The sequence below is a fragment of the Doryrhamphus excisus genome, chromosome 12 (assembly GCF_030265055.1).
Source record: "Doryrhamphus excisus isolate RoL2022-K1 chromosome 12, RoL_Dexc_1.0, whole genome shotgun sequence".
Lineage (NCBI taxonomy): Eukaryota > Metazoa > Chordata > Actinopteri > Syngnathiformes > Syngnathidae > Doryrhamphus > Doryrhamphus excisus.
Window position 1 is genome coordinate 11,497,923 of NC_080477.1, and position 27,065 is coordinate 11,524,987.

General features: G+C 39.7%; 3 protein-coding genes across 8 annotated transcripts in view; all 3 read right to left on the minus strand.

Annotated features, from left to right (window-relative positions):
• dennd2b (DENN domain containing 2B) overlaps positions 1-16,834 on the minus strand; it is a 39,707-nt gene extending 22,873 nt beyond the window's left edge. Inside the window, exons 1-2 of one of the 2 annotated variants that reach the window (XM_058088435.1) lie at positions 16,684-16,834; positions 2,375-2,473 (exon numbers count right to left, since the gene is read on the minus strand). In XM_058088435.1, coding sequence (XP_057944418.1) covers positions 2,375-2,448 — 74 coding nt within the window. In that variant the 5' untranslated portion in view covers positions 2,449-2,473; positions 16,684-16,834. Of the gene's footprint in view, positions 1-2,374; positions 2,474-12,417; positions 12,671-16,683 lie in introns of those variants that run through there. The other variant, XM_058088434.1, reaches the window with a different exon arrangement.
• Positions 16,835-18,025: 1,191 nt separating this feature from the next.
• tmem9b (TMEM9 domain family, member B) lies at positions 18,026-22,333 on the minus strand. The gene is made up of 5 exons (XM_058088441.1): positions 22,138-22,333; positions 21,836-21,927; positions 21,653-21,761; positions 21,059-21,193; positions 18,026-19,013 (listed from the first exon to the last, which is right to left on the minus strand). Exons 1-5 carry the CDS (start codon positions 22,207-22,209, stop codon positions 18,858-18,860), a joined length of 564 nt encoding a protein of 187 aa, XP_057944424.1. The 5' UTR covers positions 22,210-22,333; the 3' UTR covers positions 18,026-18,857.
• A 429-nt stretch (positions 22,334-22,762) lies between these two features.
• scube2 (signal peptide, CUB domain, EGF-like 2) overlaps positions 22,763-27,065 on the minus strand; it is a 30,437-nt gene continuing 26,134 nt past the window's right edge. For 4 of the 5 annotated variants that reach the window (XM_058088437.1, XM_058088440.1, XM_058088439.1 and 1 more), the window contains 2 exons: positions 26,950-27,029; positions 22,764-23,863 (listed from right to left, as the gene is read on the minus strand). In XM_058088437.1, coding sequence (XP_057944420.1) covers positions 23,717-23,863; positions 26,950-27,029 — 227 coding nt within the window. In that variant the 3' untranslated portion in view covers positions 22,764-23,716. Of the gene's footprint in view, positions 23,864-26,949; positions 27,030-27,065 lie in introns of all 5 variants that reach the window. The other variant, XM_058088438.1, reaches the window with a different exon arrangement.

The following is a 27,065-nucleotide window of genomic DNA, read 5'->3' on the forward strand; positions in this document are numbered from 1 at the left end:
CCAAGTCAATCCATGAATTGAGTTTGATGACAATAAAGTTTGTGTTTTGGTTGATGAAGACCTCCATCAGAGTCAAAGGGGAATACAAAAATGTATTCTGAATCAAGTTTGACAGGATTCTTGGAAACTTTCCAAACAAAATGACCAAATCATGGACCACAGGAAGCCAGTGAAATGCTGAGGCTAAATATTAATGGGAATGTTTAAGTAAAGTAACCACAAAGAGTCACTCAAGTCTAAAGGCCATCTCTAATGTAGATCATTAACTTAATCACAATAAACTACAAGTTTACCTTTTGAGTTGTTTGGTTTGTTGTATTTTCTCTTTTTAACTATAATAAATGGAGAGACTTTAGAGCTGTGTATACAAACTACCTTACTTCGAAGGGAAGAACAGTAGATGAGACCTTATTTACAGATATTAAAAAGCCTATGTGAAATGATGTCACCTCTGAAGGGTGGCAAAAAGAGAAGAAATTTGATGAAGATCTCCAGCTAATTTTGGCATCTATTATAATCTCTGGAAATTTATTTTCCATTCACCTTGTCAATGCCCACACCATCAATTTGTATTTGAACATAAATGTCCTTTTGCTATGACCAAATAGCATTATTGTAGTTTTGCTTAGGTTCAGTAATCTGTTTTTATCAAACCATCTTTTTTAATGTAGTCAATGTAGTCATATTTTAGTAGTTTTATATATATATATATATAATTTATTTATTAACCACCGTCACTTCAAGGCTTTAAAACACTTAAATACAAATTTTTTTTATTATATTTTCTGCGGCATTGATAGGATCATGATTCTCATGGCTGACTTTCGAACAGCTAATGTGAGATTAATCCTCTGCTGTGAACCTGAACAGCATAAAATGTATCTAATATGGATGGGACACAGTGGAAACCTCATCTTGTTAAAACATGTTTTCATTGTTTTCACACACAAATGAACTGAATAAGTGTATGATTAACATAAATGTAAGATTTTTTATCAGGACATTTGTCGCTAATGCTCTCACCATATTCGGAAAGAGAAGGTTGCTAAAGCAAACCTTAAATGCAGTGTGTGCACGTTTAGCAACCACATCCTATACAGCCATATAATTCTATTTAGCGTGGTTTGCCACTTCAAGGGAACCATGTTTACCATGCAAGTATATATGGACAGAACAAGGTAAAACGTTTTTGATGAATATTGCCGTGTGCAACAAGCACCACTGACTCACTCTGTAATCACACACAGGCCTGGAATCAAACACATGGCTCCAGCACGATAAGTGTGTTAGCAGGGAGACTAAACTCACAAGTATGAGCATCAATTACTAGCAACGCCCCCATAAATAAATGGCTTGTCCTGCGAAATCAACATTTTAGAAGTGAAAACTCCGCCAGAAAAAAAGCACAAGCTAGTCTCCACTCATCGCTCATCTCTGTGGTCGTGCTGGATGCACGCCAGATGCCCCCTCCTGCACCTCCCCTTAGTAATCTAATCACAACTGAGCCGACACACAGCGCAGACTTGGAAACCGAGAAAGTGACCGATTAGACAACAAATAATTAACAACAACTAAGGAGGATGAGGAGGAGATACCATGAATATACCATCAAAGGTTCTCCTATTTGTCCATGGAGAGCAGGAATGCTAGTAGAAAACAAGTAAGATGCTTGGATTAGCCTGATGCTGTGTTTAATTTAACTGTCGGGAATAGATGACGTGTCCCACAAGGTGGCGTACATGGTGAATGACGCGCATGGTGGCCTCTGATGCGCAGTCCAATCAGGTGCATTTAAAGGCAATGAGAGGCGTTCATTTGATTGATTAAGATTACTCTTGGCTGTGTTAAACCCTCTCACGCGTTCTCTCCTCCATCTTTGCCACTTGCGTCAATGGGAGGGATCACAAAATTTGTGTAAAAAAGTGTGCTAGCCACATCCCATTGGTCTACGAAATTAGAGCCTATTGAGTGTAAATTCTGGATTTTAGTTAGCAAAAAAAATCCCTGAATAGTCAAGATGGTGTGAATGTTGACAGACTACATGTCACAGTTAAACGTTATCTTTCTGTTTGAAGGATGACAGGATGACAGGACAAGCTAGGCAAAATATCCCATATCACTGCTGAACCTTGTTTCCCATGCCCAACAGGCAGCTGTCAGCTCATTGCATGCTAACACAAGCTGCAGCTCACAAGTTGCATGGGGCCCTTAACCACCATCCAAGGACATGCAGTACTTGGAAGTCTCTTTTGAAACGGGAGAATAAAATATTTCATTCCATCACAAGAACCAAAATGCAATCAATAAAAATAGTTTGGCAATTGCGACACATAAGTGGAAAAGGATGTCAAGGAGTGTCCTGGAGCTCACTAACCTGTCGGGGGTGTCTGGTGGAGCTTTACCCCCTCCTGCATGAGGCACAGCCTTTGAACTCTTGTTGGCAGTCATGCTTGCCTGCAAACCACCCACTCACCTAAAGGACAAACAAAAGTATTTTACAAAAAGAATATAGTGTCAAGGCAAACAACAACTTCTATAGCCCCTATGTTCCCAAAGTGTGCTACAAGTACTTCTAGGGGTAAGCAGATTGCCATTGGGTATACGTGAATAAAAATAAAAAATGGCCAGACTACATTAACACTAACCTTTGAGATTTACATAATGCGTTCAAATGCCTTGTGAAGTGCCACAGCACTGGTAGTACAGTGCAGAAGAAAGGTGACTAAATGAAGTTCCTCATTGATCTGTTTATGTATCTTAAGCAGGGGTCTCAAACTCGATTTACTTGGGGGCCACTGGAGCTAGGGTCTGAGCGGGACTGGGCCGCATCAGGTTTTCCAAAAAAAAAAAAAAAACGCATTTATTAAAAACAGAAAAATGAATAAACTTTGCTTTGGTTTTGATTTTCTGCAACTGCAGGGTCTTGAGACACATGCTAACTCGCCAACTAGAGAGCTAGTAAACTAAACGGTAGCCTTCAAGTTATTTCCTTTAAACTTAAATAGCCAAAAACTTACCACTTCCACAAGGATAGGGTGGGTAACTATTAACAGTTATTTAACCTTTAACATGAACATTAATCAAACGTAATAATTTTTTCTGGGTACATGATACCATACAGCATCCATATCAACCTTGCGCGGGCCGCACTAACATTAAACTTTCATATCAAGGCGGGGGGCTCAAACTAGTGTCCTGCGGGCCACATTTGGCCCGCGGGCCGCGTGTTTGAGACCCCTGATTTTAAGCATGCAAGAGTAGGGGGTACATTGTTTCAGGTCAAATGTCTGAAGGGGTGGGCAACTATAAAAAATTAGGGAACCACTGAGATAGATGTCAGATGTGAGATCTGTGAAGCAACAACAGCATTCCACACAATAACACCCCCCCTACCCCCTCGGACAAGAGGCCATTACTCATTGAAAATCATGTTTCCGAATGTACAAGTGACCCTATCCTCAAATCTAAAATGAAATTGCTCTGGAGGTCAAATAGAGATCCTTCGAGATCAGAGATAGAGGATGGGAGGGCGCTTGGTAGCGTGGCATGTTTACAGGAAGTTGTTGTATGAAGAAGCCAGCCAAGCAGACGTTCGGACCAGTCCTATAGAGACGAATGAGGAGAGCGAGGGAGCATTCCTGCTGTCAGCTATTTCCTGTGACTGTGGACTCGGCCAAGGGGATGGCGAATTCATCATTTTTATATTTGAGAAACACAGATGAAAAGGTTTAATACATGATGGTACAGGAAGGCTATAAAAAAGTGTTATATTCACATCCATGTCTATACCAGGGGTGTCCAAAGTGCAGCCAGTGGCATATTCTAAAAATAGAATTTAACAAGAAAATAACAGCAAAAATGTAAAAAAAATAAAATAAAAATATCACAGAAAGACAGCTGGGATAGGCTCCAGCATGCCCGCCACCCTTGTGAGGAAAAGCGGTATAGAAAAAAACGTTTATACCAACCTATCCCACCTGACTTGGGGTGAATGGCAGACTACACCCGGGACCGATCACAGATTTTAGAGGTCAAAAAAGAAAATATACTGAATGATTTCATTGCAAAAAGAAAAACATATTCTGGCTTAGAAACAGACACAAAATGAAAGTATGCAAGTATTTTTTTTAAGATCCAATCAAAGGTGCAGATGTGAATAGTCATTTCTGATTAATCCCTAATTAATCTCTGTTAGGAAAAAAAAATCTATCTTGGCTCATTTTAATAAATATACTAAGATCTCCAGAAAGCAAGTTACAGACATTTCCAATTATCCCAGCTCTCACACAGTTGTTATTTAAAGCTTAGAACAATGTTTAAATGACTTTGTTATTTTCAAAAAGCTACAATCAGTGTGTCACAGAGGCCCCGGATGGACTTTTCTGTGTAAACAACAAGGCGTTAGCCAGATAACTTCCTGGACTCTGATAGTATCTCCCCTCAAAAAATCCCACTCAGTAAACAGCAACCCCGGAAATACTATTGCAGTACCTTGCCAATAAGCTGCCTACTAGCATTGCCATTTGTGTAACTTAACTAAATCACAAATTACGCTTTGAAATCAGTCAACGTAAAGAATCCAAATCAATCAGAGGTTCTTAACTAACAATGCAGACCAAAATGAACAACTGAAATTATACTGATGGTGAGTCACACTGGTTTGAAAACATAAAAAAATACAAACAACAATGAGCAGTTAGCATTTATTTCTCATTAATGAATGCCCTAATGGATGATGACATAGTCATCCTACAGTCATGTGAAAAAACACTTGTGGCCCCACTTTTGTGTTAAAAAAACATTAAAAGGGACCTATTATGCTCATTTTTCAACCCTTTGTATTGAGTTGTGGACTCCTACAGAGCAGCTATACACAATGACCAGCACAGAGAACTTTATAGTTTTTGCAGAGTCTGCACCTATTCCCGCTGTATTTCCTTTGATTTATGCTTCCTGCCAAAACGGTCTGTTTTAATTTCTGCCCACTCCACTGTGATTGGTCATACACCCAAAGTGCTTCCTAACTTTGAACCATATAAGGAAAACCACCCCTCGGTGACATCACAAAGAGGCTGTTTTACCACGCCTTTTGAAACCCAAGCTTTTAGAGCCATGCCAAACTTCTTTCAGGGCTCACTTCCAAATGCGCAAACCTCATTATCTGCAACTTTGGCATTGTTTAACATGAGAATACAACACTGTAAATATAATTTATAAGTCAGAAAAGTGGAAAAAGCATAATAGGTCCCATTTAATCAGTATTTTTTTCACATGCAATGAGAGTGGAAAAAGGTAGGTTTAACAGTACATGGTCAACTTGAAACTGGTTCTACAACAATCATTTTTGAGGGGGGCAGCTAAAGAACAAGAACACAAATATGCATACAGGCGCTCCTCCACAAACCTTCATAATAGCACAAAATGGATGAATTAAGACTTCACTGCTCCTCCATACCCTGATGGTCGAGGAAACAGAGAAAAAATACATGGCACCATCCATCATCGATAAAGGCAAAGTCAAAGAAACAAGGAAGTTGGCTGCTCACTAACAAAAAGCTTTTTTTTACCACTTTGGTTGACTCCTCAGCATTCAATCATCAAATCTTTAAACTAGTATGAAGTATTATGTTTAAAGTCAAATAATCTTGGATGGCTACAAAGATACTGTATGAGACCATTGTTGAACTATATGTCACTCAGCATAACTCTTACTTCATCACTTATCCAGACAATGTTATCTTCTTTCCAGCTTGCTTGACTATCATAAAATATTGTCATGAGTTAGCTCTTTGGTATTGAAGTTGCTTGAATGTCAAAATGAAAAAAGAGAAAACATTTTTTAACAAGAGAACCTCGATTACAAAAGACCAAAATTCCCCACCTCATCACCAAAATAAACCCAGCATAGCCATCAGGGGTTTTCCTGGTCGTGTCATGCTCATGTCTACAAGCACAAGGCTAATACGTTTTTCCTCAGCGACAAGCTTATTCAGAATTCTTCGGCGTACAATGGTGTCTTTATGAGACAATCACAAATTACATAGAGGGGCTCTTTGTGTTCAATGCACGTCTCTTTGAGAGGGTGATGTTGTAAAAAAAATTCTTATCAGCTTAGTATGTGTGTGTAAGACACAGATTTAATTAAGTTAAATGTCATTTAAAAGAGGGTCAAAGTGCCCTTGACCCTGTCATGTTTGACAGATCATCTGATCTGCAGTTTACCGCCGCCCAACATGCAGGAATGTACTAATATTTGTCCAAGAGGCTGACGCCGCAACACTGCAGTGTGCACTGGTGCAAATCAAAGACTGGTTTCATAGGATCGAAAAAACAAACGAGAAGAGGGTGGGTACACATGTACAAACTACATACCAGCCACTACATATACTGTACATATACATATATTACATTCCAGTGTGACTTTTCTACAATTTCATTATGATAGGAAACATTTAATTCCAGATACCTTCTTCAATCTGAAAGGCAAATAGTATGATCAGGTGCTCGCAAAGACATTGTAAAAACACCTTAACTCCCCTCACTTGTCTTCAACTACTCAGCTTTCAGGCTAATTCATTCCTCGGTTTCTGCAGCTCAGCAACCTGACTTCAAGATTTTTTCAGAACCAACCACAGAGCTGTATAACTGAAGCCAAAAATCAGTAGAAAAAGCAAAGGAAGAATAAGACCGCTCAACTTTTTCCAGGCCTAACCACACATTAACCAGCAAGACCATCAGACCTTAGTCTGATCCACACCCTGGTTTCAGTATCTCACAGAAAAAACAAGAATTGTCCACTATGGACAGTGATAGCTTTGTTTCTTTGTGATACACAGGGACAGTCTAGGTTAGGGATGACGTCACACATGGAAGATATAATTAATGGAATTAAAATGTATCTTTATGTTAAAGACTTGGTTATGTGGGTTTTTGTGTTTAGTATTTTATTATGTAGGCAATGGGGGCGTGACATCATAATGAACTGATCACTTCACTGCACTTTATAGTGCATGTATGTCCATTGCTCGACTTGACTTGGTTTTGAGCGGAGGGTGGACCATTTCAAAACGGTACTGCATCAGTAGTCTTGACGAAAGCATCGTTGGCAACTAGACACGCCAACAAACAAAAGCATGTTCTATTGGCCAGGTTTTTATGTGAAAGAAGATTGAGGGCAACAACAACAGGGACTACTGCAGCAAAGTGGAGACTGCGGAGTGTAACACTGCACCATCCAGAGCTAAGGCACAGCAAATGCTAACAATTTGTCATCAGGGTTTTATACTGCTTATTCTAATACAGATCCTCCATCCATCCAATCCATCCATCCATCATCTGTACTGCTTATCCTCACCAGGGTTGCGGGAATTGTGAAATCCGCTGATACTGATCACAATTTTTCAATTTGTTCATGATGAGTGCTATTGGCCTACTGATGGAAAAGTTAGGACAATTTTAAGGTCCCCTGAATCCCAAGTTGCCCAAAAAAATAGTTAATTTTAACAAATAAAAAAGGGTGTGGGGCCCTGTGTGATTTTTTCCCCCCATGGGACCCAAAATCTGAAAAAGTTAACATAAATGTCGTCAACTATGTCTTCCCCTATCCTTTGCGATATCCACATATCCATAATCAGACATATTCCGCTCTAGTAAAGCTGCCTGTACTTTTGTCTCTGCGGGATTTCCTCACATATGTCGCCATTTTACTCTCTCAGTGCGCAATACACCAACTTTTGTCTTCTTCATATCCAAGCGGTTGCTGCTGATTAGAGGAAAATAGAACTGTTACTGTGACAGAAATACATTGCCTACAAGTATGAAATTCACACACAAGATGCACAAGACTTTGATCTGTAGCTCCTGCAAAAAAAAGCCAAAGACGTTTATAGTGAATTTGTTACTGTGCTACACCCACAAGATATTTTTCATGCCATGTGTTGCAGAATGCGTACTTACATTAGCATATGTAGAGTTAGCATATGCTGATTACATGCTTTTCCAAGGAAAGTGTCCGCTACTGACTGGTGACCGATTGATCGGAGCAACGCTAACGTTTGTTGTGTAAATAATAACAATACCGCAATTACGAAGCTACACAGGAACTCGAGAACAACTGTTTTTGACAGAGGAAATAGGGCACCATGCAGTGGAAAACTCATAAGTGTTAAAAACTTATGAGTGATTGAAACACTTATTCCGTTCATAACCATGTATCTCCAGAGAGCTCAAAGAGAAACCCACCCAACAGAAACTGTTACTGTCTTGTTGCATATAATCACACTTCCACAAGTACCCACATTGAACATACGTTTTGCCTTTTTATCTCCATTTTAGCTTTAACAGTGTAGAGTATTTTTGTAGTTGCGGCAGAGGGAAAAACCCTGCGAGTAACCTAGATATGAGCATGCACAGCTGCAGAGGCAGGCATGTGGAAAACAGGCTTTTATCCATCTGTGCTGCAGGGGGGGTCAAAGACTGTGTGTCATCTGACCTCGGAAACACAGTCTGACTTATCCAAGGACGTTAAGTGGATAAGATGAAATCTTGTTGGTGTCTGTACGTCTCAAACAACTGGAAAGGTTTTTCCATCATTAAGTGTATTTTCTGTGATGGGTTAAATGCAAAGTTGAAATACTTGCACTGTATATGAGAATAACAATTATAATAGCTATATTATTTTACATTAATTATGGTTACATCTCATGCTCCCTGTGCATGCGTGGGTTTTCTCCGGGTACTCCGGTTTCCTTCCCCATTCCAAAAACATGCTAGGTTAATTGGCGACTCCAAATTGTCCGTAGGTATGAATGCGAGTGTGAATGGTTGTTTGTCTATATGTGCCCTGTGATTGGCTGGCGACCAGTCCAGAGTGTACTCCAGCACCCCTGCAACTCTCGTGATGATAAGAGGTAAAAAATGAATGAATGAATGGTTACATCTCATGAAATCATTGAAGTGTATACTATATGTTAAGCTAAGGAGGTTACTGACTGCCTGTAATTATACAAGTTGATTTTTTTAAAAATAGGACTTTGAACCGTGTGAACTGGAACTACAGCCAACTACAGCCAACTTGTACCATAGGTTACAATTATGTAGTACAACTTATCTCATTCTAAAATGCTCCCAAGGGGTCGATTTGTGAGCATTTTGAGACAATGCCATGTCTTAGCTGCCGTAACAAAGCTTTTCTGCCTATTATTGATCATTGGCTTAAAAAAGGACCAATATTTTGAAACTGGTATTACACCTATGCTGCATAGTGTGACATGTATTGCAATTGGTGTATATTTTCTGTCTATGCTAAGGTGGCAGCTACAGAATTTTTTTTTTTTCTGCTAAAAAGGAAAGCCAAGTTGGACGTGGAAGCTCTCATTTTACCAGTCATTATATGCTGTTAACCTCACCGGTGGTGAAGACCTTTGGGAAGTGACCGAAAGAATGAGACTGTGGATCCAAGCAGCTGACAGGAGTTTCCTCTGTAAGGTGGGTGGGCTTGCGGATTGGGCGAGAGACATCGAGACATCTGGAGGGAGCTAAGCTACTACTGTTATTCTTCCAGACGAGGTGGTTTGGGCGACTGATTGAGGTTCCTTCATACACGGTGCTAATGCTATAACAAGCAATTCAAGTAACAAAAATTCTGGCTTGGTTAGGCAGCAAAAACATGGCACTCCAGGAATTCAGGGCAAAGTCATGCATGACAACTTTTTTTTTTGCAAAATTGTAGTGTTATAGTGTCTTAGATTCTTACATTGGGCCCTTGCTGATTTGCAAAAGCTGCACAAAGATGGAACTGCATAATGGAATGTGTAACTGGTTATTACTTGCAATGCCTGTAAGCACGTACAATAAGACAGTGCCAAAGGTCATGGCAATCCTTCCAAACATTCCCCTCAAAAGCCACCAATGTCAACCAGTGTCGGAGGAAAATTCAGAAGATTCATCCTCTGGTGACCATAATTGCCAGCACAACATTTTCATTTTCAGCTGCTCCTAGCTGTTGACAAGTTTATGTTTGGTTCAACCAACGAACAGACTGGAAAACAGCCAGAAAAAAAGTTTTTTTGTGTAACTCTACAAAAATTATGTTTTTTTGTGTTGAAAGAGACATAAAACATTTCCAGAAAACATTTGACACTTTAAACAACCCAAGGCATTCTTGCTCAAGATTAGTCATTTTGTTGTTTCGATTATTGTTGCATCTTTGTTTACACACTATGTGCCTAGCTGTCACTGGCTGTTACTTTGCATTGGCAGGAGCAAACTAGCTAACTGCAGCTGGGAAAAGAACAAACACAGCAAAGCAAAATTTCCTTTCAGACAGTGTCAGTGCATCTGCACCTTCCAAGCACAACAGCAATGTTACTTCTGAGCCATCCACAAGTGGATATCACGTTCATGAGGCACGTACTTACTTTCGTTGTTCACTTTACTCTCTTATTGACATGATACTAAATGTGTCTTGTCCTCAAAACACTATTTGTGTGTGGTTGTTTAATGAATATAATGATATATATACTCCTATATCACAGGCTAATTTAGAAGAGCCACAAAAGGTCAAAGAATATTGATATTGTGTTGGCAGTCACAAATCAAACAGTTTGTTGACAGCTCTAATACTGATGAAAGTTGGAGACCCCTGCAACCTGGAGACTAAATGTATTCTCTTTTAATGAGCAGGACAGATTTCTATTTGATATTTTGCTATCTCAAGCTAAAAAACATAATTATTGAACAGTTTAGCATAAATTCCCATGTATAAGTCGCTCCTCTTTTATTAAACATTAAACCCTGTGTCTCATACTTGAGAACTGATATTTTGCTGAAACTTAGCTATGTTACATAGCTTAGCTATGAAACAAACTTTTTTTCTGATGAAAAATGAGAGTCTAATCTTTCTTTTGGTATATACCATGTTTATATAGTCCAAGAACGCAATATTCTGTGTGCCTTTAGAAATCAGTTAAAATGTATGTCTACTATATTGGCTAAAACAAGTGTCAAGGTGACAATAGAGTTGTTATTTTATGTCTACAAGGCTCTAATAATGGTTTTAAAAATGACTAAAGAAGGTCATAAAAGGTTTTATAGGCTCTAACTACAAATATATTGTATTTATTGATATTGAATCCTATTTTCACAAATGTACTTGTTGCGGTGAGCTTTGGAACCATTTAATTAACTGTAAAAAATTAGGGATGACTGTACTCCAGAGTGACTTGCAGCAGTAATTCCACTTTGTCATTAGTCTAGACAAGCCAGACAAGAGGACGATGACAGACCTTGTGTGCATTCTTTCTTCTTGTATTGTTTTAGTGTGCCACATGGCTTTGTCTGGGTGTGTGCCTCAAGTATTATATCATTTTCACCTAGTACTAAGATGCCATTGGGATTAATCCCCCCAAACACACACACACACACACAATTGTCTGTTAAAATCCATGATTACTTACATTAACAGATTGGTATACTCAGCCAGTCACACCAAAACCCTCAGAGAGTCCTCTTGAACGCCAAAGAATCTCCCCAATAGCTTGTGTTGTTATATATAGACCAATCTAAGGACAGGCAACTGTGTCTAATCTACACTTTCATAAATATAATAGCAAACGAATAATCAAAGCTGTTGTTACAGCTTAACACTACTTAAAATGTCAAGAGACTAAAGATATACTCACAGGGGCATTTCATCACCAATCTAATAGTACAGATGTTGTGGTGAGAGCGCCAATAACTTTTGAATGTTAAAAAAAAAAACAGTCCAATGTAGGTCAGGATATGATAGCCTGGTTGAAGAAAACACTGACAGCTTAGCTTCTGTGTGACAGGTGACAAAGCAAAAACTTGAATGTATTCATGTAGCTCATTCATAGGGAATAATGTATATATTGTTGAGGCCAGTGAGTGTGTAGTAATATGTGGAAAACTGAAGTATTAGACTTTTACTGTTTCCTTTAGAAGACAGCAGCTAAAACGTGAGTTCTCACAATCTAACTATGTTGAGTGGAGACAAAACAGTGTGCACTTAATCCACTTCATCTTGCATGAAGGGTTAAGCCCCTGAGACAAAAACAAACATTCCCAGGCGTCCAAACTCCCCCAAAATGCCCTAAATCACATCGGTGCAATTGGGGATGTTTAACTCATACCGCCGCTTGGATTGCATATTCCCTTTTATGATAACGTAGCAGCCAGTTATGGTGTTTAGCCATCTTGTTTCACTTCAACGTTAAACGTGACTATGACCAAATATGGTCACGTGGAGGCCACTTTCAAAACGCACCATGACACGTTTAACATTTCTAATATAACTTTGGTACATGCTCTACCTAAAACACGTTATTAGTCCACACCCCCTTCCCACTTCTGAGTCGTTTTTGAGCTTTAAAGAAGTTATTGTGTTTTTTTTGTTACCTCCGAGTTCCACTTGAGCATGGCTGCTGACATATTGAGATGTTCTCGTCCTTTAAAGTCTGCTTCTTCTACTCGGTGAAAAAGTCTGGCCCGGTTCGCCGGATACCTGCCCTCCGCAATAATGTCCAAGTCATGTATTTCCAAGCAAAACCGACCCAAAAAAAGGAATGACGCTCTCAAAGCCTTTTTGGGAAGGCTGGACTTGTTACCTTGGTAACGGCTTGTTTGGCCCCACTTTTTTGTCGGGATTTTGCTCCCTCGCCTTCCCCCTCCTCCTCCTCTTCCTCCTCCTCTTCTTCCTCGAGGCATTCATAGCTCATTCTTGCTTTGTTTATTGTCACTGCAGTCCATGAATGTTGGACTGTGGATGAATATTCACAAGTGGAGGGGACCGTCAATAACAAATGTCCCCACGTCCACTCACAAAGATTGTTTTCCATAAACGGTATTTTACGTTATGCATCTACATGTTCTGGGGGACTGATTGAAATATCAGTTGGACATTAATACATTAATAATCTAGCGTGATGAGATTGATCATTTTCAGTTCTCCTCTATTTTCACAAATGTGAAAATTAGGAACAAGCCAATAGTAGTTTTTGCTTTTGTTTAGTTATTATTAACTATTAACTTTGTTTTTCTCAAACAATTGTATGTTATGAAAAAGAATAACTCTATCGTGACCACTTTTAGCCAATTAAAACTACAGAAATGTTCAATCATTCATCAATTCTCTACCGCTAATCCTCACGAGGGTCACGGGTATGCTGGAGCCTATCCCAGCTGTCTTCGGGCGAGAGGCGGGGTACACCCTGGACTGGTGGCCAGCCAATCACAGGGCACATATAGACAAACAACCATTCACACTCACATTCATACCTATGGATAATTTTAACCTAGCATGTTTTTGGAATGTGGGAGGAAACCGGAGTACCCGGAGAAAACACACACATGCACGGGTAGAACATGCAAACTCCACACAGAGATGGCCGAGGGTGGAATTGAACTGGGGTGTCCTAGCTGTGTGACCTGTGCGCTAACCACCCCCCCACCGTGCAGCCTTGCAACAGAAATATTCAGTTTTTTAAATTCCATGTTATTCATAGTATGAAATCATGAAAAATCAGAGCAGCAACCTTTTGAGAGTGTTTTCCTAAAAGAGATTAATAATTTAAATATATGTTACAGTATATCAGAATTTCTGAACACTACTCAATTATCTTCATCCCACATGAACTAATTGACTCTACTGTAAAAGCATTCTCTCCAACTCCTTGCTTTCTTTCTCCTGCTTGACCAAAACACGCTCTGTTCTTGTCAGTTGCAATAAAGTCGTTCAGCTTTACAGATGCCACGTCTGCTCTGAAGCCCATGTTGTCTGTTGTGGCAACTGAAGCACACAGCGGGATCATTTCTAGTAAAGGCAATCACAGCCACCTAGTGGTACTACCTGTTCCTGTGGCATCATATTGTACCTGGCCATCAATTGAGGAAATGCATTTATTAGAGCATTTTAAGGCTTAATTTTTGAGGAAATGTAAATCATTATTTATGGTGTGTAGTCTACATTTACTTGTGTTTTTGTTTGTTCGTTCTCTGTTTTTTATTGGCGCTCAGTCGATTGTAAAAAAATGGATTGCAGATTGCAAAAAAAAAAAAAATGGATTTCAGAACAACTGAAAACATTGTATGTGCATGCCAAGCCTGTAGGTGGCAATGTGACACATGTGAACCAACTGCTTGTGTTTGGTACAAAGCCAAAATGACCTTTTAAGATTCTTTGTTGCCACATGCATCGGATAATAATTAGATAATATGCAGAGGTGTGGACTCGAGTCAGGCGACTTGGATTGGAGTCACAGTTGACTCACAATTTTGATGACTTTAGAATCGACTCGACATTGATTTGGCCTTTGCCATCAGAGACTACGGATTTGACGCGGACTTTAGTGTTAGGACTTGAAAATATTTGAGATTCTCGGTGAATTAATTAAGTAAAATGTGTCTCCATTTTTCAAAGTATACACCTAATGTGATCATTATTATGTAATTTCCAGCAAGACTTTTGGCCAATTAAAATTACAGAAAATGACCTCTTTACTTGAGACTTGGCTCAAGACTTGACTTGCAAAACACTGACTTGTTCCCACCCGCTGAAAAAGCGTCAGCAGAAGAAAAAAAACATTGTTTTGTTTGTGATTTTAAACAGCGTTACGACATTAGGTCTTTCCTCATGCCTCACACCTCCACAAAGGAGTTTTTTCATCTAGCAAGTTGAAGCATGACTATGAAGCACATCACAGTCAAAAAAAAAAAAAGCTGTGGTTCACAATGCATGTGACTGTTGTGTTTGCTGATCTGGGTGTCTGACTGATGCAGCATCTTCACACCAAATGTTGCGGCAAAGCTCATCCATTTAAAAAAATAGCTCTAAGAGAGTTTTGAAATCATCTGACGGACTTGGGAACGCAGGAAGTCACAAAATGGCAGTGAATAACATGAAGTCAACAGGAAGCCTTGTAACTTGTAAGTCTTGTAACGACCGTCCTTCCTTGAAACCTCAGAATCTAAAACGACAGAGATACTAGCTGCTCTAAGACACAACTCATCTCAACTTAAACTCTGCTTTATGGACGTGACACAATCATCGTCCAACAGTGCAAATCCACGTACATCTAAGCTCTTCATACCACTGCACTGTGAGTTAAAGACGTAACACGCTTTATTTCAAAAGCGAGTCAAGTTAACACTCATTGCTTGAACACCTGCTAAAGCCGCCATCACATTTATTATCTCAAATAAAACCACCAAGCTCTACTAGTGTTTGTTTAGGATTCTGCGCAAAGCCTGACTCCTGAAGCATCTAAAAGGGATTATTCCACACAGCTGTGGGGCTTTTGCCACCTACACTCTAAAAATTCACCAAGGATTCTCTCTTCCAAGACTGCTAAAATGTGGAAATATTGAAACCTTTGGACAGGAATTAATGCAAAAAAATTCTCTCTCTCTCCAATTGGAGAGATGAATACCAAAGCTAATTAATCCATTCCAGACACCCAAACATAGTATGATCAAAAAATACGTTTAAGAGAATAATTATAGCTTTGCATGCAGAAAACAATGCAAAAATAATTATAAATAACGAATAAATGGAACTTATGGTTGGTACGGACTTGGATCAAATTCAATAGCGTTTCATTCATTCATTTTCTACCGCTTTTCCAATCACAGGGCACATATAGACAAACAACCATTCACACTCACATTCATACCTATGGACAATTTGGAGTCACCAATAAACCTAGCATGTTTTTGGAATGTGGGAGGAAACCGGAGTACCCGGAGAAAACCCACGCATGCACGGGGAGAACATGCAAACTCCACACAGAGATGGCCGAGGGTGGAATTGAACCTTGGTCTCCTAGCTGTGAGGTCTGCGCGCTAACCACTTGACTGCCGTGCCGCCCTTTCAATGGCGTTTCTAAACTTCAAATCAAATTGCTGTCGCTCAAAACTTTTTTGGCCCCATGGCGGGTTATTTGGCAGTCACAATAAAAAATGCACAGACAGTGAGTCAACAATGCATTCCATTGTTATATATATGTATAATATTTATACTATGTATGTATATCATACACTAAAATCACCTAACTTGCTATATGACTGTAATAGCTACGCATTCAGAAGCTACTGAGCCCCAATACAATAACTAAAAATGCTCAGTTGATAGTGACAGTCAGATGTATACAGTATTCATTGATTATAATACAAGATATGTTCCTAAAGGTCACATTAGCAGTGTATTGTGATGTTGTATTCACTAAGGCTTGCGTGTCAGCACAGTAATCCGGGTCACCAATATAAAAGTAGCATGTTGAGACAAACAAAAGGGAGTGTAATGTCGTGTGATGGGTTGGTACAACAATGCAGCAGGAATGCGTGGACGGGTGTTTGGGAACAGCAATTCCGTAGACTAGAGTGCCACCTGTAGGTGATAAATTGTAACTGCAGCTCTCGATTGGAAGTTCAAAGTTGTGCGTGTTAAATGTAAGATTGTAATGTTGGGAACAGACATACATGGCGTCGGGATGTATTATTAACTATAACTTTAGTCATGTTAGTCATGACTGTAAGAAACGGTGATTAATAGATGAGGGTATTCCCTTTCTTGTCTCTCCGACACGCAGTCATGGATGGAAGAATGTGTATAAACTGCAAACTTTAAATACATTTACAGCATCAAGTCAAGCAAATGTAAAAGCCTACCTGTTTGTGTAGGTTGCAAAAGTGTTTACTCAGTGATCCATTCTCCAGCACACTGTCGCTCTCTTCGTGCGTGCAGTCTGAACACTTTTTTTTTCCTGTGGAAAAAAATAGTCTCCACCGTGGAACTGCAAAGAAGACTTAGAAAAAAAAGTGAAATGGACAGGAAACGGTGACGCAGTGCTGTGTGGATCACTTCTCTGGATGAAAAGATGCGAAAGGGTGATTAAATATTTGCAGAAACTCACCTAATTGGCGGCCATGCTTGAGTTCTGCAGGATGAAGCGGTCTTATTTTAATTTGCAAATATTCACTTTTCACTTGGTAGCTATACATCACTTTTACAGCTTAAGATAAAAGAATGTCACACAGGTTATGGAATAATCCAATGAACAGTTACGTCTGCAGTTTACTGAGCTTTAAAATGTATCCCCCTTATAAGTAAAGGACATTCAGATTATATTTTTGTGCAGATGCATAAGTAAATATACACGTGGCCACAGAACTGTTGCAAATTCAAGAGTGGTTTCCTGGGAGTCCAAGCCAAATGTGTTGCGTGAACAGTGTCATTATTCATCCAAATCCTGCACTAAATCCTTCCCAGTGGAAGAACATTCTCTCATTAGGGTGATGACAAATGATTGCAAAGTTGCACCAAAAAACCTCCTGACACATGCAAAAGTCTTTTGAGCAAAACCAGACTATGAAAGCAAATCGTCACATGCATAAATAGCACACATTCGCATACTGTATGTACAGTGTATAATGATGAGGTGTCTACTAATACAAGGTGCATGACCTGCTTTAATGCATGCAGATTGGAGCCAAATAGTGAGAAAAAAAACAGGCCATGGGGATAAAACAGTGTTTCATAGCGCAGGAAGCATGATGACCCAAAACACACAGCCAAAGCAAACCTTGGGCTTTTCAAGGCAAACAAATTGAATATTCTTGGCCAAGCAAGTCACCTGACCTCAACCTAAATGAGCATGCTTCAAGTCCCACAAAATTGCAGTCAAGTCCTAGCAGAGCACCCAAAGGGAAGCAACGCAGCATTTGCTAACATTTAGACTTCGGGTTAGACTTCAGTGAGGAAAAACTTCATGCGTATAAATGTAATCTGATTTATAAGGTAGAGTAGTTACTTTCCAACATGTGAAAATAAAGGCATGGCATTAAATCATGATTTTGTCTCCAATCTAGTGTGATGATGCAGAGGAAAATTCTCAAAATAGTGTGTTAGAGATGACTTTCAGATGTACACACCGCACCTCGAGGGAGGGTTTCTCACGGTTCAGGTCCGAAGGCACTGCAAAGCATTAATAAACGGCAATGGTGCAAGAAATCACAAAAATTACATCACTTTATTCCAAAGTTAAAAGGTAGCACAAATACAATGCTAATTGAGAACACTTCCGTAGGCCTCTCGAACTCAGTCATTACAATAACTTCAGTGTACTGCACCAGGATGGAGTACTATTCAACAACAAATGTTACTTGGGACATTGATAATGGAAGTTAAATGAATTATCCTTTGTTACATCGATACCTTATCTCTCTCGTTAAGTTGTTACTGATGAACTTTCGTTCTCATGCTCAAGTGGATGAATGAAAGAGGAGTACAATAAAAACGTTTAAAAAGTGACCAAAAGATGTATAGCATATACTGTGTACGATGTGAGATTACCAAAAATTGCACCTATCCCTGCACTGAGTTCAGTGAAATTGTCAGTTATGTAAATTGTGACACTTTGCTCAGTAGCCATCACACGGAAAAACAAGGATTTTAAACGAGCATCAGTTTAGTGTGTAAATTAGATGGGTGCAACCCAGTTTTGATCCATACTGGTGCTGGAGCAGCAGTATAGATGAAAACATTGTCTTGTAGGGGTTTTATCTGGCATTTATTAGCCTATAACATCACATTTTCATGATGTAGTCCCTGGAGAATTGGCACATCTTTGCATGACTTTTCATTCTGCTTTTGACAAGGTCTGATTGAACACAGTGCTATAATAGTATTTTTAAAAAATCAATGTAATCTCTTGTGCTGTCAGTTTTGATCTGCTTCTGCTCTACACTTAAGGAGATATAAACCACAAATGAGATGAAGAGAAGAGATACACGTCACAGTGTGTGTTTTTTTTTTTGTTTTTTTTGTTTGGTCCTCTCCACCTTTAACTGAGAACAACATGGCGATCAAACACTGACTTTCTCTGTTCTTGAACCTGCCTTCTCCAGCGCTGCTGGGCGTGTTCCACTTTGTTCAGCATGTTTGGTCGCGAGTGTGAACGAGACAGGACATTGTGAGCGTTTGCAAAAGGTTGCTGGTCCTGAAAACACAGAAGGAAGAATAAGGTGGTTCATTTTAGGGAAAGAGAAGGAAGAATAACCCCGAACTCACACCAGACACGTGTAGTTTACACGCCCACGTAGCTTTTTGGCGTGTAGATTTCAAAGGCTAAATTCACATAAGAAGTGTCTATTGCTCATTTTTGGAATACTGCTGTATTTTACTCTTTCGTCGTCTACAACAAAATAAGATAGCCATAGCATGCATTGCATGAAAAGATGCGAAGGGTGATTAAATATTTGCAGAAACTCAACTAATTGGCGGCCAAGCTTCAAAATCTTAAATTGAGGCACACTCAAAACGTGCTTATTTTTTTTGGTTCTCAATCACCGTATTGGTATTAAAAACATTTAATAAGATAACTGCACAATTAAGCCTGTCACCACGAGTGGCTGCCGTTCAAACAGCTCTGTTTGTTCTCCTAGTATAATCTTAGAAGTATTATATTCTATACTACACATATGGACTTGTCTAAGTTGAGATTTGTTTATTCAAGCACATTTTTAAGTGCCATGGGAGCTTCTTGGTTTGCAGCTGGTGTGTGTTAAGAGGCAAAACAAAAGGCACTTCCCGAAATTACTAACAAGTGTGATGGCGACATACACGAACGTTAACAATTGTTATTGATTTCCAAAAGTTCTTTAATTTATTTATTTTTTTTAATTATCTATGTAGCAGAAATTGTGTGTTTTGTAAATAGCACCTCAACAATGACTTCCACATCAACTTAAGATGATGCAATTACAGTTAATATCAGAGCCACCCAAAACTATCACGTTCCTGAAGGTTTTTGATCCTGACAGGATCCCTCCCCCTCCAGGGGCAAACATAGGGGTCCAGCGCATTGCATTTTGGGTGGCGGTCTAGGACGGGCGCCTGGGTGACCAAATCTGGTTCTTGGGATAGTCATATTGGCACAGTCTCTGCAGTAATGCGGTGGCTGTACCGGACCTTCATGGTGAAAAGAAAGCTGAACCGAAAGGCAAAGCTCTCAATTTAGTGGTCGATCTATGTTCTCACCCTCACCTAATACAAACGGCTTAAATGAGTTTGCAAAAGTAGGGTAGCTAGACTCACTCTAAGAGATAGGGTGAGGAGCTTTGTCACTCCTCCTTCACATTGAGAGGAGGCTCAGGCATCCACTCTGGATGCCTCCCGGAAGTGAAGTGTTCCGGCCATGCCCAGCCGGGAGAAGGCCCTGGGGAAGATTATGTCTCACAGCTGGCCTGGGAACACCTTGGTGTCCTCCCAATTGAGCTGGCCCGGGACCAGTCTGGGCTTCCCTACTGAGACTGCTTCCTCAGTGACCCATACCGTGCATTGACCATTCATTCATTTTCTATACTTTTTTGGGTATGCTAGAGCCTATCCCAGCTGCCTTTGGGCAACAGGTGGGGTACACCCTGGACTGGTCACCAGCCAATGGCAGGACACATATAGACAACAACCATTCACACTCACATTCATACCTATGGATAATTTGGAGTCGCCAATTAACCTAGCATGTTTTTGGAATGTGGGAGGAAACCGGAGTACCCAGAGAAACCCGAGAGAACATGCAAACTCCACACAGAGAGTGGAGAATCGAACCCAGGTCTCCTAACCTCGTCCACCGTGCAGCCCATGCATTGACCAGCTTCCACTAAATAAATAATGTGTACAAGGAAAAAATGACTACAGCAGCCTGCACTCAGCAAATGTGCATATTTATGTGCTCTCAAAAGGGCCCCGACAGTGAGCTCTCCCGCACATTATCTCTAATGCACCCAGGGAGACAAATAATGCATGTCTTGCTTCTTTTGGAGTGCATAATTAGAGACTTCAAGCAAAACAGAGTATTTTAGATCAGTAAACCTGTTAAACTGAATCTACGTTTTTAATGAACGGGGGCATGATGTTAGCATTAAACATGGAAATGTTTTCACTATTTCAATATTACTATTCAACAATCAAAAGAGGTATTTCACTTTTCTTCCTGAAAATAAGTTTGATATATTTTCATATATAATAGGTAGTGTCACATACCCCAACATCATCATCGCTTTGGATGAGCTGCGAGTGTCCAAACAGTCGTCTTTTCAACATGGGTTCCAAGAGAGTCAGGTAGACCATGTAGAGGAGCAGCAGGCCCAAAATGGACAAGTAAATTATGATGGTGACCTAAAGTAGGGAAGCAAGGTACAGATGAACAGGATTATCCCTGGAAAGTTTCCATGGGCTGTATAGTTAAGGAATTGTGAGAACTGGCCATTAATGGCAATTAATTAACCACAAAAATATGGGGTATTTCTTAAATACTGTCATATACAAATATATATTTTTTTGCACACAAACAATTTTCAAGACTGATTAATTTAGTTTAAGTATTTGTTGAAATTCATATAGATCTCTGAATGACAAAAACAGCAGAATAAATTTACAAACAAGATTTTTTTTACCACATTTTTGATTGATTGATTGAGCTGATTTTTTATTATTTAATATGGTATTCTGTAGTATATTGATTCAAACGTGCATTAGGCATACATTAATGTGCATTTGTGTCAGGGTTTATGACATTAAATTAATCCAAACCAATAATGTATCCTTACAAGTCACATACAATAATATGCAACATACCTTAATAGTGCCTGAGCTTCTCTCTTCATATTTACACTCACAACGTAAACAGTAGGCCTCCACATCTTTTCCATCAACTGGCATTGGCTCCACAACATGGAGACAGTTACTGGAAAGGAAAATATCAAGACATTCATGCAATGAAGTGTCTTCATCCGAACATTGACCAAACATTGGGCCTACCAGTCTTTGAGAGACACATTCTGCTTGTAGATCTGTCCTTCAATGTCTCTGTATGGTGGACAGATGCATTTACAACGGATGTCCTCGGAATTCTGCAAGCAAACAAACGATGATGACACAAGACCTACTTTGGTTTGCAACTTTAAACTAGCTAATTCTGCAACATATCACAAATTACTGGTTTCATATTAACTTAAGTGTGGCAAAGTTTAACACAGCGTTTATGTACATGTATGAATTCCGTCTACATCGTCATACAGACCACTGCTATCCGCTGACAGCCAAGCTAGCATTAGCCTTACCTTCGCAGTCACCTGACTCTTTAGCAAACACAACATAAAGAAAGAACTTTGAAGTAAAAACGCAGCCTTCATCTTAAACAGAACAACAGTGGACAAAAATACATCAGAAACTGTCTTTTTTATCGTATGACCACATCAGCCATGGCGATATCAATGACATAAATAAACAGCTCCCAGCCCGTCACTGCTTCCGGAAAATGGCGACGACTTTCTGAACACCGCGCTTAATTATTTACACGGAACTCCTCCGGCGGGCGGTATAGCATACTTACCTGTGTAAATAAATGGCTCTTTAGAACATAGTCGAGGCAAACATGAAAAGTATACTTCAACAATACCATAAACTTGTATGAACCGCTTTTAAGTTAAAATGTATTGTATTATTATTATGAGAACAGGTTGCCTCCGCTCTTGTTGGACGGCTGGGTGCAGTAACGAACAAACCCAGTGAATACATTAGTAACCCGGATGGCCCGCAGAAACCCACGTGAACGTTGTATAATTGTTATTTGACTTACCAAGCGCATTCCATTGTTCATATAATTTGTATGTTTGTTCCAGTGATGATTCAGTGTGACTGAGCGCATAAAAGTGACAATATTAAAAAAAACACAATTGAAAAAAACACTGTAAGGTTTCTATCTTTATTTACAGCATAGTAGATGTACAAAACCATAAAAATATACACACACACAAATCGTCTAAGACAGGTGAGTAGCTCACTTTTACTTTACAAGACTTTTCATTTACCTCATATTACTGTTACTCTGAATTGTCAAAAAGAGTCAACAGCTGTCTTTGGTTGGTTCAATAAAAATAAAAAAATAAAAAAAACAAGCATTTTGTGTCATTTTGATGGATGAGGTGAAGTGCCCCAATTTTATAATTAGACACAATTTATTTCCTCTTGTCAGAATTTGGAGAGGTTTTTAAAAATATTTGAACTCTGAAATAAGAGATAGTACTATACTGTCAAAACATGTCATTGCTAGCATACGTTAGCATTTCACCAAAAACTTTTTACATCATATACAAAAAAACTCACCGGGATAATTGCTTTTGTGGTTTCACTACTTTGATTTGTAGTGCTAAAGTTCCCAAGAACAACATGTGTGCTATCATTGTTTCTTTCCCTTGTAGCATCGCTGTCACTCCTCTACGATGTTAAAACTACATACAGTACACACTCTATATACAATAGCACTGACTTTCAGTATATGTTTACTTTGCTACTTGCTTCTTTTCAGCATGCTGTTAGCAAAAGTCTCATCATGCCGCAATGAGCAGTTTTAGCGATACTCAAATAGATGAATACAGTTAAGATGTAAATACCTCTTTAAAAATCATAATGAGACTTATACATCTAAAGAGGTTATAAAGTTAATGTAGTTGCTTCGTTTTCACTGTGGCAGAAGTGATCCTGATGCTTTTCTGAGGCTGGAATGTTGAAGTCCAGGATAAAGTCCATTCTCCTTTCTTTCATTTATCCTCATTTTAAGCATATAACTACAAAAAAAAAAACATTGAAACTGTGGCTTGTATTTAGCTATTTTAACTCAAAGCATCATTCAGCACTTCCTTAAGGACGGAGGAATCTCAGGACTTTGGAACGCAGGAAGCGGATGAAAGATTTGGGGAACATTTCTCTGGATTCTTGCGCTGTGTAGTTGAAGAAGTTTTGTGGGTGAGCCAGAACGTCAAATAAGGCCTTCATCAACTTCTTGTCCTAAATGAGAAAATGAAAAAAAACAATAAAAAGCAGAGCAGATGCATTCATGTGTCAGTCACTTTGACAACATTCATTCATTCATTTTCTACCGCTTTTCCTCACAAGGGTCGCGGGGTGTGCTGGAGCTTATCCCAGCTGTCTTCAGGCGTGAAGCGGGATACACCCTGGACTGGTCGCCAGCCAATCCCAGGGCACATATAGACAAACAACCATTCACACTCACATTCATACCTATGGACAATTTGGAGTCACCAATTAACCTAGCATGTTTTTGGAATGTGGGAGGAAACCGGAGTACCCGGAGAAAACCCACGCATGCACGGGGAGAACAACTCCACACAGAGATGGCTGAGGGTGGAATTGAACCCTGGTCTGCGCGCTAACCACTAGACCGCCGTGCCGCCCCCACTTTGACAACATTTTCACAATAAACAAAAATCTCCTTCACACTGAACATCCATTCATCCGCTTATCCTCACTAGGGTCATGGAGGTATGCTGGAGCCTATCCCAGCCTATTTGGCTAATTAACTATAAATTAATAGCCACTCCAAATGTAGCCTCAGATGTCTCAAATGTTGAGGGAGTGTGCAATCGACATGCTGACTGCAGGAATGTCCACTCGCGCTGTTGCCCGTGAATTGAATATTCATTTCTCTAACACAAACTGTTTCCAAAGGGATTTCAGAGAATTTGGCAGTACACTCAAGCGGCCTCACAACCGCAGACCACGTGTACCCACACCAGCCCAGGACCTCCACAGCTAGCATCTTTGCCTCCAAGATTGCAGCAACAATCACTTTGCATAACCAAATAATTTCTGCACAAAATGTCAAAGCTTATCTGCATGTATGCTTGTCATTCTCAATGGTGGGGTCTCAACTTGACTGCCGTTTGTTGTTGTTTTAAGTGACTTGAGTGTAAATCCTGGTTTTCATGTAGAACGCAGACTGCGTATATGACACATATGTGTGGGTGAGTGGTTTGTGGATGTCAACAATATAGATGGAGTGACCCGTGGTGGCGGTGGGGTTATGGAATGGGCAGGCATAAGTTAACTGAGGTGCATTTTATTGATGGTATTTTGAATACACAGCAATTCCATGAGGAAATCCTGAGGCCCATTCTCATGCCATCCGTCACCATATGATGAGGCATGACAATGCATTGCCCCATGTTGCAAGTATCTGTACACAATTCCTGGAAGGTGAAAACATCACATTTCTTGCATGCCCAGCATGTCACCCATTGAGTTTTATTGAGATGGTCTGAATCGGCATGTACAGTATATGAGACCAACCGTGGTCATGCCATTTTTTTTAACAATACCACCCAGCCCTCATTGTCTGCAGAGACCGATTCTGCTTCTTGGAGAAATACTATAAATAAGAGCCCCTGCCCTATAATATGCTTTTCACAGTTAGTAAATGCATTTCAAATTCAGTTTTACAGATGAACAAACAATTATAGGCATGCAGTCAACTGTATTGTACTCACAAAATGTGCAGTTACACGACACCACATCTTGTCAAAGCATCTACTTGCTGGAAAATTGTGAGATAACTGACTAGTGAGACTGCCCTCTGCTGGGTTCACAGCTGCAGCACTCTGTTTCCCCGGTAGATAACGGCATCAAACCACTTTCTATTCCAGTCACAAAACAATTGTTTACAATTTAAAGCAGGGAAAAGTCAATCTTGAAGATGTGGGGTCGCAAACGCCAAACCGACTAAGCAGGGCTCTGCTGTATATATAAAAAGTGGATAAGGTGGGGAGTAGCATTTCTTGGAGCCACACCATCTGTCGGCTCATTAGCATTAAAGCTACAGACATTAAAGCCAGTACGACTAACTAAAAGCAGTCTAAAGTACAGCATCAAGGCTGATATACTATCCTTTGGGACTTATTTTATGTTAAAAAAAATAGTATGATATGGTAAATATAGGTGGCACAGCGGTTGAGTGGTTAGCGCGCAGACCTCACAGCTAGGAGACAAGGGTTCAATTCCACCCTCGGCCATCTCTGTGTGGAGTTTGCATGTTCTCCCCGTACATGCGTGGGTTTTCTCCGGGTACTCCGGTTTCCTCCCACATTCCAAAAACATGCTAGGTTAATTGGCGACTCCAAATTGTCCATAGTTATGAATGTGAGTGTGAATGGTTGTTTGTCTATATGAATGAATGAATGAATGGTAAATATAATGATAAATTGAATGATGGTTCCAATAAAATGCCCATTTTTGATGCAGCTTTTTGGATTGGATGTCATTAGATTGAGTAGGCGCCCAGTCCAGGATGTACCCCGCCTCTCCACCAAAGTCAGCTGGGATAGGCTCCAGCATACAACCGTAGTGAGCATAAGCAGCATAGAAAATTGATGGATTGAGTATGTGTCCCTTCAATGTTGTGGTTGGGTAACAGTGTAAAGCTAAAATATTGGTTTCATGGAAGAAGTACAGACTACTTCATCATGAATTTGTGGTCGGCCTCAGGAGAAGGCAGAGGTTTGGTGCTGGACCAAAGTAAAACATACTTGTTCTTGTGGTTTGCAGGGAGGCAGATATGCATGAATGTTTTCATCCTCATGTGAATAACACTCAAGATTGCCAAAAGCTAAACTTGAATAATAACTAACAGCAATCTATGTCACCCAATGCGACCAACAATGTAGACCAACATAGTCATGAAGAATGAAATATGCACTAAAGTAGAAGAAAGCAAAACATTCACTCTTTATTCTACTTACATATGAATATAATTTTACCCCAGTATGTTCCTTATGGTAGATTATTGCGTAGTAATAGGAACTGGTTTTAAAAGGTGCAACACCAAAACATTAGTGGCAAGCATCTATTATCACAAACAATGCAGTTATCAGCTGGAGCCTGTAATTCTGCTCGCTTCCAAAAGAGGGCAGTACACACTTATTCAAACACAATAAAGCTAAATGTTATTTTTATATAAGGCAACATTTGCACCACATTTTCCTTTTCATTGGTGTTATGAACAAATTACCCAGTGATTAGTGGTATTTTCAGGCAAAAAAAACACTATTAATGTTCTTTCAGAAAGTATGAAGTCATACCTTTAGAATCTCTTGGTGATTCTCTGAAGCGTATAACCTCCCGTCTCTCACTATGTCCTCTATCAACTCCTGGTAGTCCTCTGAAATAAAAGTCCATTAAAAGCATCTGAGTGTAA

Bases quoted from the DNA above. Each gene is read 5' to 3' on its own strand.
- tmem9b (XM_058088441.1), bottom strand. From the start codon at position 22,209: ATGAAGGCTGCGTTTTTACTTCAAAGTTCTTTCTTTATGTTGTGTTTG. The intron at 21,762-21,835 runs GTAGGCCCAATG...TTTCCTTTCCAG, and splicing joins AATGTGTCTCTCAAAGACTG to TAACTGTCTCCATGTTGTGG. The intron at 19,014-21,058 runs GTATGTGACACT...CTGTGTTTTCAG, and splicing joins AAAGCGATGATGATGTTGGG to GACCAGCAACCTTTTGCAAA.